This window comes from Platichthys flesus, chromosome 2 (assembly GCF_949316205.1).
Source record: "Platichthys flesus chromosome 2, fPlaFle2.1, whole genome shotgun sequence".
Classification (NCBI taxonomy): Eukaryota; Metazoa; Chordata; class Actinopteri; order Pleuronectiformes; family Pleuronectidae; genus Platichthys; species Platichthys flesus.
In genome coordinates this window covers 19,268,329-19,281,091 of record NC_084946.1, presented here as the reverse complement: position 1 = coordinate 19,281,091, position 12,763 = coordinate 19,268,329, and the positions used below count along the sequence as shown (strand labels likewise).

The window sequence follows — 12,763 nt, the reverse complement described above, 5'->3', positions numbered from 1 at the left end:
ATTCTAAAGTCATGTTTTCAGACACAATTTCTTTAAATTTGTTGGCCTATTTTTCTCCTCAGAAGGCCCTCGTGGCTGTTTGTGTTCTTCTTCTCCCTCTCCTTCCTCCTCGTCTTCACGGGTTTCCTGCTCCTCAGCAGCCAGTTATTTATCACAGCATGGTCAGGTTGAAGAGCTCGGTCCTAAATTAGATCTGAATCACAGCTCCTATTCCATGGCTCAGATTGAAAGTGAGTATGACCAGGCTGAGGTTGGGACTCCTTTATCACTGCCTCCTGAGCGATAGGGCCTCCTGGTCTCTACAGCGAGGCTCAGGAGTTTCATTTCCATCCCTGTGATCTAAACAAACCCATTACCGCCAGCCATTTATGCACAGGGGCAGTACGCAAGCCCCGGGCCTGAGGACACAGCCCAAAGCTAAGCTACCATGGCACAGAGCCACCTTCAATGGCCGCGTGTCCATATAGAGAGTGGAGAGGAAGAACGGAGAGCTCGGGCCCCTGCACTTTATCTAAACCACTCCAGAGAGGCGAGTGGAATCGGCTCTTGTGGGCTCTGTTTATCCCCTGCTCCTGTAGTCAATCAATTAGGGGATCAAAGGGGGAGATGAGCGAAGTGTCATAAAGCTCTCCCACACAACACCGCCTGAGCTGCCACCTTGTCCAGTCTGACTGACAGCAAACCAGAGGGAGACAAAACTGCCGGGCTGGCACCTCAGGAGACGAGCTGGAGCAAAGGGGACAACCATGGCACATGCCAGGGTCTAATCTGGACAACCAGGACACAAACTTTTAGAGGAATATATCAGGGATGACACATGGCAGGCAAAAAAGCCACCTCATAATGTATATTATTGAAAAGTGTTGAGGGGATCCACTGGAACCCGTCAGTCTCCTCGGAGTGACAGAAAGTATGCTTTGGAATCAATTTAATATTTTGCCATCCTCCTGCCTCATTGAAATAGTTCTGCAGAACCCACTCTGCAAAACACACATTGTTTTAAATTAGTTTTTTTGGAATCAGAGATCTTCTAATTGAGCCTTGATTATTTAACATAGTGATAAAACTGCAGTTTAGTGGTTTTGAATCAATTCATCCTGGGTGAACACTTAATATTTTTGCATCTGTTCATGCTTGTCCTCAAATCACTCAAATATCTATTCAATATCAATGACAGCTACCTCAGAATAAAATATTCGGATAGAAGTTTATCCAGATCATTATTTACTTTATTAAGCTTAAAATGTACGTGCTTATACAGTTTGATGTAAAAATCTCAAACATTGTGATTAATGATGCCTTTTACTTGTTTCATGTAATTGTAAATAACTAATTAGTGGTTGTTTTGTTGTTTATAAAATTGAAATACCTTATCACATGGTATAATTTGGCATGCTTACGTGTCGACATTGTGTGTCTGCATTGATCAGTCATGTCCAGCATGTTTGAAATGTGTTTAAAAATCAGTCAGCACTGAGTGAACATGCCTCCGACGTGCCCGACATACCTCCGACAGTGCTAAGGGTGAAAACCTGAATGAGCTCCAGTGAAAGTAAAGCACAACCGATGCCTGCATACCACACCGGTTAGTTCCCCTGCATGCACGCCATACCACAGAGACGTGCAGACAACATTCCCCCGGCCAGCAGCAGCAGCAGAGGGGGAGAGGAGAGCGCTGCTGGTCAGTGAGCATGAATGAGTGACTTCCTACAGCTGCAAACAGAAACACACAGACACACTCACACTCTGTGTCTGTGAGTCTGGGACGTCTGAGCTCTCATCACTCCTTAATCACATCACCACCACTGGAACAGACACCACTGGCTCCACTGATGTACTTGAACACATGGAGGACGCGCAAACATGAGAACACGCATGTGCATTTAGTTAAGTACATGCATATATGTGTTACTTTTATTATTATTTACTTATTATTCAATTACTATGACTAGAAGGGAAGAGAGCTTGTACCTCCACGAGGGCCCAACAGTCTCCTAACGAGACCGCTTTTCATGTGTATATGTGACATTTTAATTGGGATCTACACCAAATTGCACAAGCTCAAATAAAATCAGTCCCCCAAACAAGTCTGATTTTATTTTTTCAATCAATGAAAATATGTCATTGTTAAATGAAAGAAAATAAAATAAAACTGGATCTAACCTCTGATCCGGATGCGCACCAACATTTTATCGTTTACTTTCTGACCCACAACGCATCCTTCCAACAAGTTTTGTTGAAATTTGCCATAGTGTAGTGTTTTAGATTTGTGTGATAGTGCACAAAAACATCACCTCTGTGGTGGAGGTAAAAATACTGATTTTAATTGTCGAACTCTGTCTGTTAGAACTCTGTCAGCCCAGAACTCATCTATGTTCAATTCACAATGAAGTTAAACTAAAACGAACAGATTGATTTGAGAAGCTGGGACCAAAAAATTTGCTTAATCTATGATTTTAATAGTTCTTCAATTATCAGAATAGTTGTAAATGATTGTCCTGTGGGTTGATACGCACATTTACAGCAGTAGATACTGAAAGTGTTAATTTATAAAAACACAAAGTATAAAGAAAGGAGACAAATGGCAGAAATTTTGGATCTTTAATTGATAACAGTTACGCCAGTGTTACAGTAAACACACCAACAGGCTGAAGGTAGTAAATACCAATACAAGTTTCCCACTACTCTAATACTTCATACAGCAGAATAAATTATACCATGATAATATATACACATGCGGAACAGAAAGAAGGACTAAAGCAAAGCACAGGTGTCAGAAAGGAACTAAAAAGGTTAAGGGTCACGTAGACGGGAGGGGGATAAGGAGTTGTATGCTTTTAAATATCCAAATGTTTATTGACGCAAGTGTTAGAAATGGGTTTGATACACTAAAGACAATTCTAAAATTCTTCCTTTTTAAAATATACACATGAGTGAGGCGACTAAGCGGAGCAGCCGGAAACTGCTGCGGTTCAGTGCGGAGTCGACTTGGACTTTTCCTCCGTGAAGTCTCATTGGTCCACAAATCAAACAGGACTCAGGTTCAGTTTCCCCTCAGAGCCGAGGGGCCGACTCCGCAGGCTTCCTCATCACTGGTCCCCGCCTTACACCGACAGGCTCAGGAGTTCAGGTGTGTTAGGTCCAGGGTCCAGTCGCGTCCGATCTGCATCAATAATCAGTCCGTGGTCATGAACACCCTCGAAACCCTCTGATGGGCGAAGCCGTTCATCCGGACACTTATTCAAATATACAGCGGTCCTGTGGTCCAGGGAGTATCTCTGTGTTTCAGTCCGATCCCCTTTTATACAATTTTTATTATTTTTTTTCATGGAATTTATATTTTACTAAATTTATACAAATTCATTCTCACCTGGGCCCAACAACCAACCAACAAACAAAAACTTTTGGTCAAAACAGCTAAAAACCAATTAAATACAAGTAAAAGAAACTCAAAATGAAAAGTCAACTCAAACATTTATACTTCCACAGATCCCTCACCTACCACTCCACATAATGTTGTTTTAGTATAAAACATACTCTTTATAAACAAACAATACACAATCTGCTCCAGCTACTGTACAGGTTTCAGTTTTTAAAAGGTGACCAAGGACCTAATTCTGTCTCGAGATGAAGTTTACAAACATCGTCAATATCGCACCGATGAAAGAAAATAATAATTACACACATCTCAAGGGGGACAGCAGGTCCTGGGTCGGGTCAAGTCAACTATGAGTGCTACACAAACGTCTCATATTCACTATTCTTTAAGTTTTTTTTTTCTTCTTTTTGTACATTTCACACAGGTTGCAAAGTGGAGGATTAGAGGTGAGGGGAGGGGGGGGGGGGGGCTACGGTCCAAACAATAGAGCGAGGGAGGGGGGGCCAATCAGTGCTGTTACCTGTGCCCTTTCACAACTGACTGGATTATATGATTTTCCAGAGTGCATGTGAATGGCTCAGCTTGTGTGCATTTTAATCTCATAACAGAGAGCGCTGGAATGCTCATAGTACGTGTTTGTAAATGGAGCCTGAGGAATGTTTGGAAAAAGGAATGATTATTTAGTCTGAGGGTGGAAAAACGACTGAAGGTGCATTTACAGAATGTGCTAAATATTCTATGAGGAAAAAAAAAAAATGGAAATCCTGTCTGGCGATGGGAAGGGTCACTGTGAATTAGTGTCGACGCTATATTTGTGTGATTTAATCTGCTTTACACTGTTTAAGTCACACAGATTCCCTGGCAGAGGGGGATTTGGGAGGAGCAGAGGGGGGAATCCAGTTAACCCTCCTTGGCAAGGTCCATATTTCTAAACAAAATACATTAATTTCCCCAATCCTGTTTTTGCAAACAATGCGCGCCTCCCCACGGACCATGGCTAAGGATGGGATGGAGGTTAGAAGGGGAAAGCTATTGGCCGCCAAAACGCCGCTTGAATTCCCTGCAGAATCCATCCAGCCAGACTTCCCACAGAGTGGCCAAGTTCTTTAGGAATGTCAAGACGAATATGAAAGTGGGAAGGTCAAATCGCTCATGAGCGTTAGAGCTCAGGGAGCAGGCAGAGGAGCAGCAGCTTGGAAAACAATCATCCTCTCTGGTGGGACTGTGCCGACACGCAAACATGCACACGCAAAAGACACGCAACTCCCAAATGGTCTCAGTCATCCAACTGTGTTTTTACACACCGACATCTAACAGAGAAAAGAGATACGAGTGGAATCAAAGAACAACGTAAATCACATTAACCATAATCATATAACAGCAACAATAATCTTAACAATATCAAAAAGGAACGAGAAGAAGAGTCACTGAAATGATATTGGCTTTGTTAACTACTATGAACAGCTAGGTCAGAGTACATGTTGTTGATGGCTCGAAATGTGTGTTGGACTGCAGCCATGACAAAGAGGAAACCGGCCCAAGGCGGCCGACCCTTCTTGGGTCGTCTGGGGTCCTGTCTGGCCCCGCAGAAACAAAACAGGGTTCGGGGAGGGGGTGTGAGAACAAGGAGCGGGCAGGGGTGCCCACCGATTTGAGGAGAGCAGGTTCCGAGCCGCCTGGTGGTTGACGATGGTGTGAAAAGTGTTCTTCATCTCTCCCAGAGGATCCTTCTCACACCCCCAAGCGTGACTTTTCACTGATAACACTGCATGGCTGCGTGTCTGTGCGCTGATGTCATGGCATCGAGCTGCAGAAGAGGTGAGCTGGAGTTGGGAGTCCAGACTTGATGGAGCATGGAGGAGGGTGGCAGAGGGTGGAGGAGAGAGGTCCGGGGGGTTGCGTCCCGATGGGCCTCAGTAGGCCTGTCCCGTCTCCACCTGCAGGAGTCCCAGCACGGCAGAGTGGTCTCCGAGTTTCATCCTCCTCTGGGTGGACAGGCTCACGTTCTTGGCTAGGTAGTCGACAGCAGCTGCACAGGAAAAACAAAAAGACAAAAAAGCACACACGTCAGACAGGTGGTAGAATCCTGAGACACACCTCCTATTCTCTCCCTTTTAATTCCTGTGATCGAGGCTGAAATAAGTTGTGGCAGAGACTGGTGAGTCAAATGAAAAAACAATTCCCAGAGAGAGATAAAAAAAGCTCCACCCCGGTCCCTTGTCTGAGGTTGGCACGCCGCTGGCACAGAGCATGTGCATCCTGGTAAAGTCTCCATGCTGTCACTCACACGGCTCCCTGTGTGTGTTCTATGTGCCAGTCTTCATTACACTTGGCATCTCTGATTTCATGCCCTCCACACTCCACACGGCCGATCATTTTCCTCCGCCGACAGCAGCTCTCTCCTCTCTCCTCCATTCATTACCCATCCACTGTGCTCAATCACCATCTTAATTAACCTCACATCAGCTCACATCCGCGCTGCCATCAGTTTCGTGCTGCTGACAAAAACACTGGTGCGCACACACACGGAAACGTGACGGATCGGAGCGCGCTCACGTGCATCCACAGCACAGGCCAGGGAGATTTATAACAGGGAAAAAAGGGAAAACCAGGAGAGGCACAATGCAAACAGATCTGCACTCGAACCTTCACATAAACACAAACAAATGTTGGCCTGCTGACGCTGGCTGACTTGCTGGGGAAGTGTGCTTCATTTTACCTCTTATGAATGGCTGTGACAGCATCAGTCAATTATGCTAATCTAATAAAGCAAACTCTTTCCTGCCCTGAGGGTGCGTGCGTGTGTGTGTGTGTGTGTCTGTGTGTATGTGTGTGTGTGGGATGGAGACGAGAGAGAAGGAAAGAGAGAGGTGGACAAGAGGACACTGTGGCCCCTGAGGGTGTGCCGTTCTTTGAAGTGGCCCTCTCCTCTTTCCCATCCAAGTGGAGTGGGGTGTGACTAAGGCAGCTCTCTGGGAGGATGGAGGTGGTGGGATGAGAGAGGGGGGGGTCTTTATCAAGAGCACGTGTCTGCCTCCACCAACCAGGGGGCAAAGGTCAGGAGGTCCTCTTGCCTGGGCATCACTGCAGAGGCTTTTTTAAATTTAGTCAAAAGGAGGCTGCAGAAACAAATGACCTGCTCTAGTTCTTCTCGCCCACACAGACAAGTCTCTCAGTATGAAATGTGCATGCAGGGGTTTACTTACTCTGGCCATACTGGCTGTACTGGTAGCCTGCAGTGACGGGGTCCACGCTGTAGCTGGTGGCACTGTAGGTGGGGGGGCAGTATGACTGGGAGGAGGCCAGGCTGTCCACACTCTTGATGGTGTCGGAGCGCTGGCTGCAGCTAGCCGAGATGGGGATGGAGCCGTCCAGGCTGCCGTGCAGGGGGGAAATGGAAAAGTCGTGCTGGGACTGGGAGACGCTGGGGTTGCTCAGGATACTCATCACCTGGGGGGTAAGGGGGGAACAGAGGATGTTATACGTTTGGAAAATTGAGGATCAAAGCATTGACAGAGTTGAGGGAAAGTACTTTTTTTCCTGGAAATATAGTGCCATCCTAGCACTTCACGGTAAAGATGGCGATAGAAATACACCATTTCAAGTTTGAAATAGGGAAAGGGAAAAACTTCCCAATCTTTTTCTTTTTTTTTGAGAGCAGGGGAAAGGATACATGGAGGGTGATGAGGTTAAAAAAAGGAGAAAGGGAACAAGAGAGGCTGTTTCCATTAGTTGGCGGTGCCAGTAAGTGTTCTGCTGTGGGACAGAAGGGTCCCAGGGTGATAATAGACCCACCATCCGTGCCAGACAGCCCCTGTCCTGGAGCCTGAGGCCTGAGCCCGAGCCTACAGCACAACAAGCACCAAGGGAGTCCCTAATCCCTCGCCCCTAGCCTACCCATCTCATGAATAGTAATGGAGTTGGAACTGGTAAATGATCCCCTCAGATCCCCACACAAAGTAGGCTGCACAAACACTACTGAGGGGCCCGCTGATACTGCAGGTTGGGGCTCGCTGCAATATTACAGTGTGTATATTATTCATAGTGCATAAAAGCTTCCAATTCAATATTCTAGATTACTGTAATAGCATGTGACATTCGTCAGAAGAAGGTCTCAAAATATGTTAAAATGGAAGAGATTACCTCTGGTGCTACTCCAGTCTGAAGAGGCCCAGAACACTGTGAAGAATTTTGTTTTCTTATGCTGCGAGTTTCTTTAAGTGAAAAAGAGAAAGTGCCGAGCGACTGTGTGTGTGTGTGTGTGTGTGTGTGTGAGAGAGGGGGTGGTAAGAAGGGAATTGTCCCACACATGCTTCCCTCCTATTGCAGGGAAGCCTTCCTTTCAACATCAGGTTCATGTTGAGCTTCGCTATGCTGCACTGGCCTTTGGCCCTTTGGCTGCTAAACCAATTAGCCCATCATGGAGGTGGTTACACAGGGGTGATACACATGCAGACATATGTTTGCACGCATGCACACACACATACACACACACTTATAACACAACCATATAGGCAACGCAAGCCAAACAGTCCACAAAGGATGCACGAAGCCAGGAATATCCCACAGAGGGAAAATTAACCATATTCTGCAAATTAATCATATCTTTAGAAAAAGGCCTCCCAGGAAATCCGCAGCACTCGGAGCACATCAGAAACATAACGGCTGGTTAGTCATTTCCACATGTTAATTCTATCAGTATGGAAAACCCCCATCGTCCCCTCCACATCTGCAGACAGAGCATGTGACATGTATCCATAAGAGGGAGATTCATGGCCCTCCTCATGTCGGACACATGCGATGCTCCCTCCCATATGGAGCCGAGCTGCACACTTCGAGGAAGACGAGGAGTAGTATACGTGATGGCTGAGTGCGAAGGTGGGGGGGGGGGGGGGGCGGGGCGCTCTTTATGTGTCCTGAGAGCGAGAGCTGGAGGGCATGAGTCCATTTTAGTCATTGGTTTAATTGAAGCTTGATTACATCGCTTCCTTGTGAAATAGAAGAGCCAACAAACGGCTCGATTATTATAATTCATGCTCATGAAAGTTCTTCAAAAGAAAATGACTCCTTATCGTCCACAATGTTGCAGTTTTGCTATTTTAGCCAATTAGGACGGATCGGCCTCTTTAGAGTCTGTCAAGTTTGTCACCTGCGAGGATGAAGTTACCCTTCACACGTCCTCCCCAAAAAGAAGAGGACCATAAAGATTAAACGTTTTATTGCAGGAGAAAAAGGTACAAGCTCCTCTCGAGTAATGGGGTTTTATTTAGTCTGTATTTTTTGATCATCCAGCAAAATAAAAATCTGTCAGGTGCCAAGTCAGACTAAGAGTCAGTTCAGCCACTACCCACGACTCTTATCCATGGACAAGAAAGATATGTTTTCAACCCTGTTTGTTTATTGGTCAGTTTGTTTGTATGTAAACAAGATAATGCAAAAACTACTGTTCCATTATTGTCATTGATACCTCAAATAATAATTCCCGGAGTTGATTGGGAAAAAAATCTGTAATGTTTTGGTGACTGATATTTATGAGTGTGAGAACTCTAGTGCAGATCCAAATAAAAAGTCTGATCTGGTGAACTTAAATGTGGTTTCATGAACTCTACCGCGTTCCATTCTATAGTTGCTACTTTGATGTCCCCATAAAGATCTTTAAGTGTTAACTGATACTAAGTCACATAGGTCATAAAAAAAACATTAGCAGCTGCATACCGTCACATATTTCTCTCACTATATGTTTAACAAAACTTTATAGATATTAAATTCTGGTGTAAAGTATAATGTTCCCTGTGTCGTTGATTCAAAATCCCCCTAAAACTCCTACTCAGCACCTTTACTCTCACAGAGGGATAAAAAGCTTTTTGTTTATAAGTTTATAAAAAGCAAGATGAGATGATCGGTTATTGTTGATGTTGTTTCACTGAATCTGTGGCACTGAGCTTGTGGCTCAACATTTGAATGACATCATCTCTCTATGAAACAAGGTAATTTAACAAAAGGACTTGTGGAGTTTAAAATTCAAAAGGAAGAAAAAAAACCTTTATTCACAATATTTCTCCTAACATACTCTTGCGACTTCCTCCTCTCCTTGTCCCTCCCTCCCCCTCCTCTCTCCCCCCATCTCTCTCTCTCTCTCTCTCTCTCTCTCTCTCTCTCTCTCTCTATCCTTGCACACAGCGTCCTCAGCAGCCCAGAGTTCGTTTGTTGTTCGACGTTGTGTGAGTGCTGGCTTGGGAGATAATGTGAGCCAGGACCCAGTTTAAAGGACAATGCTCCAGGGCGTTCCCTCCTTCTCTCTCTCCCTCTCTCTCTCACACACACACACACTCCCCTCACCCTCTCCTCCTCTGCCTCTCTACAGATAGATTACTTTATAAATAATAATAAAAAAGTAATTAATTCTCACAACTTCTGAGCCTCCAGCCTGTGGCGAAGTGAATGGGGAAGTGTAAATTGATACAATGTGCATCCTTTCAGATAAATAAATAGTACATTTGAGACACAAAAAGGGGCTCTCTCATACCTCCCTAATTTCTTCAACAGTCAAATTACAGTTTTTTTTTGTCTGTGCTAATGTTTGACGAGTTGTTGGATTTCTTTCCAGAATAAAACAATGTGACGGAGACAGAAACACTGCGAGTGAGACAAGAAAAAACACAAACAAAAAGAAAGGGAGAGAAGTCGGTGAAGAAAGAAACTGCAGACGTGCCAGAATATTAAGTTTGTGTTGTCACTTGAACAATTCATTCTTGAACTCTGCCTCTCTATGTCTATGTCTCAAAATTCAGACCGCAACTGTTTGTCAAGAACGTGGAGATAACAACTGGGCGCATGGTCTTTAGTGTCGGACAAAAACAACACAAATACACAAATGTAAGTGGAGGAAATGGAGTGGCGAAAAATATGAGAGCCTTTAGAAAGAGGGCGAGGGGGGCAGAGGAGAGAAGAGAAAGTAATATAGAGCGAGTGAGAGGGAAAGTGGAGGCTTTGGGAAGTACAAAGACTCCTGTAGGACTGCACTGGCCTGAGGGCTAGCCTGCCTGGAGAGCTGATAGGAGCCCCTTCTGTTCCATTCCCGGCGCCAGCGCCAACACACCCCACTCCACAAATACTCTTAATCTGCGCAAGACTGGATTAGTTCCTCTGTCACCGATAGCTCCCCGTTCTGCCCAAATCAAAATGCCCCCGAGATGTACCTTTAAGTTAGGCAGAGGTCACCGGGGCAGACGGGGAAAAATGAGCACTCCAAATGTCTGTAAGTTATCTGGGCGCTGCAGAATAGCATCTTGCACCTTAGCAGATCTGCCCGGCTGATACCCGTCCCAGCAGAGTGATTAAAGATCCACAGTGATGACACTGAATTTCAGATCAATATTTGAAGGCCAGTCCTGAGGGTGTGATTACAGGAAAAGAATTGTGTTTAAATCTGTGACCCCGAGAGTCACACACACCCAGTGAGAACAGCCAAAATGCTAAGACCCGTACAATATGCAACTGTGGAGTTAATGTAGATATTTTGTAAACTAAAAATGTTTTATTGCCTCAAATCCCCTCTTCAGAAAACCAGAATCAAATATCTAATAACCAGAAACAAAACAAAAAATTAAGGAATAAGAAATGAAAATATCAGGGACCCCACCAGCCACCCACCCAGCCGCACACAAAACCCACACACACTCAAGTCGGTCGACTCCTGCTCCCACCACGTCCCACCCTTCCCCCATCCCTCACATGAGAGGGCCGGCCCAGCGGGCAGTAAGGCCCCTCATCTGAGCAGACAAAATGACTATTTAAAAATAACAGTGATTGCATAAATTGAATTAAAGCGTTTTGGTCACGGTGGAGGTGGCGCGAGGGGTGGCGCGGGGCCACAGCAGACAGCCGGGGCGGTGGCAGGCAGCAGATGACGGGCTCTGGCCTGCATGCCACTGCGTTAATTGGCCGCAGCACATTAATAAAAACTGAAAAGTGTCTTCCACCGTGCGCCTTTTAGGATGAAGAGACAGAGGCGGAATGAAGGGTGGAGTGGGAGGAAGGGCGGCGGGCGAGCGGCAGGCGTTGGGAAGGGGGGGGGGGTGCTAAAGGGGGAGAAATTGGCCTTTGAAGAATATGGTGTGTATAGGGGGGGGCTGGGGCGGGGCGCTAATTGTGTTCAATTAAGTGGCTGATTGGCACTGACAGAATCTGGGCATTGACAAGTCAGGCACAGATGAGGACGATTAGCGGGCACTGGAACAAGCTGTCACTCCTCACAACGTGTTAGCCGCCGTGCGCCTGCGTCTCTGCTGCCCCGGCTCCACCAAGCCCTCCACTCACACAAAGAGGAAATGTTTCTAATTTTAGGTTCATCTACACATCTTCTGTGTCTCTTTGCAAATTTCCATTAAGCCGTCTTCTTTTCAGACCACTTTTAGCTCACGCTGGCGTTAAGTGTTGAAGAAAGCACAGCTGCTGGAGTTGGAAGGAAGCCCCCCCCCCGCTCCTAAACATCCCACAGTATGAGCTATAAACTTGGCCCTGCACTAACCAGAGGTTAATATGCCGTCTATTGGACTGCAATTGGAGAACGTGTGGGGAGCAATCCTCTATTCTCTGCTAGTGATATGCTTGAGTAACTATGGGATGGATTCAGCCACTGGGAACAAGAGAGGCCCCTTCAAAGTGCACGCTCTCGCAGACACACACACACGCACACACGCACACACGCACACATGCACAGCCTTCGACTCTTCGCACCTTGCCCTGACGCCTCTCCTAAATTAAACGGAAGATTTTCTGATTCCAGGAGAGTGGTTTCAGTGAGGCAGGGCCTGTGTGCGTGTGAGTGTGTGTGTGTGTGTGTGTGTGTGTGTGTGTGTGTGTGTGTGTGTGTGTGTGTGTGTGTGTGCAACTGAGGTAGCAGCCCCAGAAGGAAAAGCGAGGCAGATCGAGGGAGGGAAGGAGAAAAAAGCGGCAGGAGGAGGAGGAGATGGAGGAGGAGGAGGAGGAGGGGGGGGTTGTTTGCTAAAAACAGCAGGGGCCAGGTCTAGTGAAAAATGTCAGGTCAAATTGTTCTTGACAGTGTTAATATCTGCACCTCATAGCCATAATTACATGTAAATACATAGTGAAATAGCTCTCAGCTGGAGACTGAGAGGGGCGAGCTTCTGCATGAGACAACCAGCTGAGGACCCACCCGCCTCCCATAGCCTCATCTTATTTTAAGGAGGAAGAAAAGAGACAGGTGAAATGAAGCATGCGGTTTGTGGATTCTCTTATTTCTAGCAAACTAGAAACTACAATTTTTGGATAAACTTTGCCTGCGGGTCATGAGGTGAGAGAGGACATAGGCCGCAGAAGATCAGTGCAGGACATGCAGGATGAGACCGAACGGGAAAGGAG

The 12,763-nt window shown here is 46.0% G+C and overlaps 1 protein-coding gene across 3 annotated transcripts in view; it reads right to left on the bottom strand.

Annotated features, from left to right (window-relative positions):
- Window positions 1-2,591: 2,591 nt before the first annotated feature.
- Window positions 2,592-12,763, bottom strand: part of pax7a (paired box 7a) — a 45,930-nt gene continuing 35,758 nt past the window's right edge. For 2 of the 3 annotated variants that reach the window (XM_062404718.1, XM_062404726.1), the window contains exons 8-9: window positions 6,586-6,829; window positions 2,592-5,408 (exon numbers count right to left, since the gene is read on the bottom strand). In XM_062404718.1, coding sequence (XP_062260702.1) covers window positions 5,293-5,408; window positions 6,586-6,829 — 360 coding nt within the window. In that variant the 3' untranslated portion in view covers window positions 2,592-5,292. Of the gene's footprint in view, window positions 5,409-6,577; window positions 6,830-12,763 lie in introns of those variants that run through there. The other variant, XM_062404733.1, reaches the window with a different exon arrangement.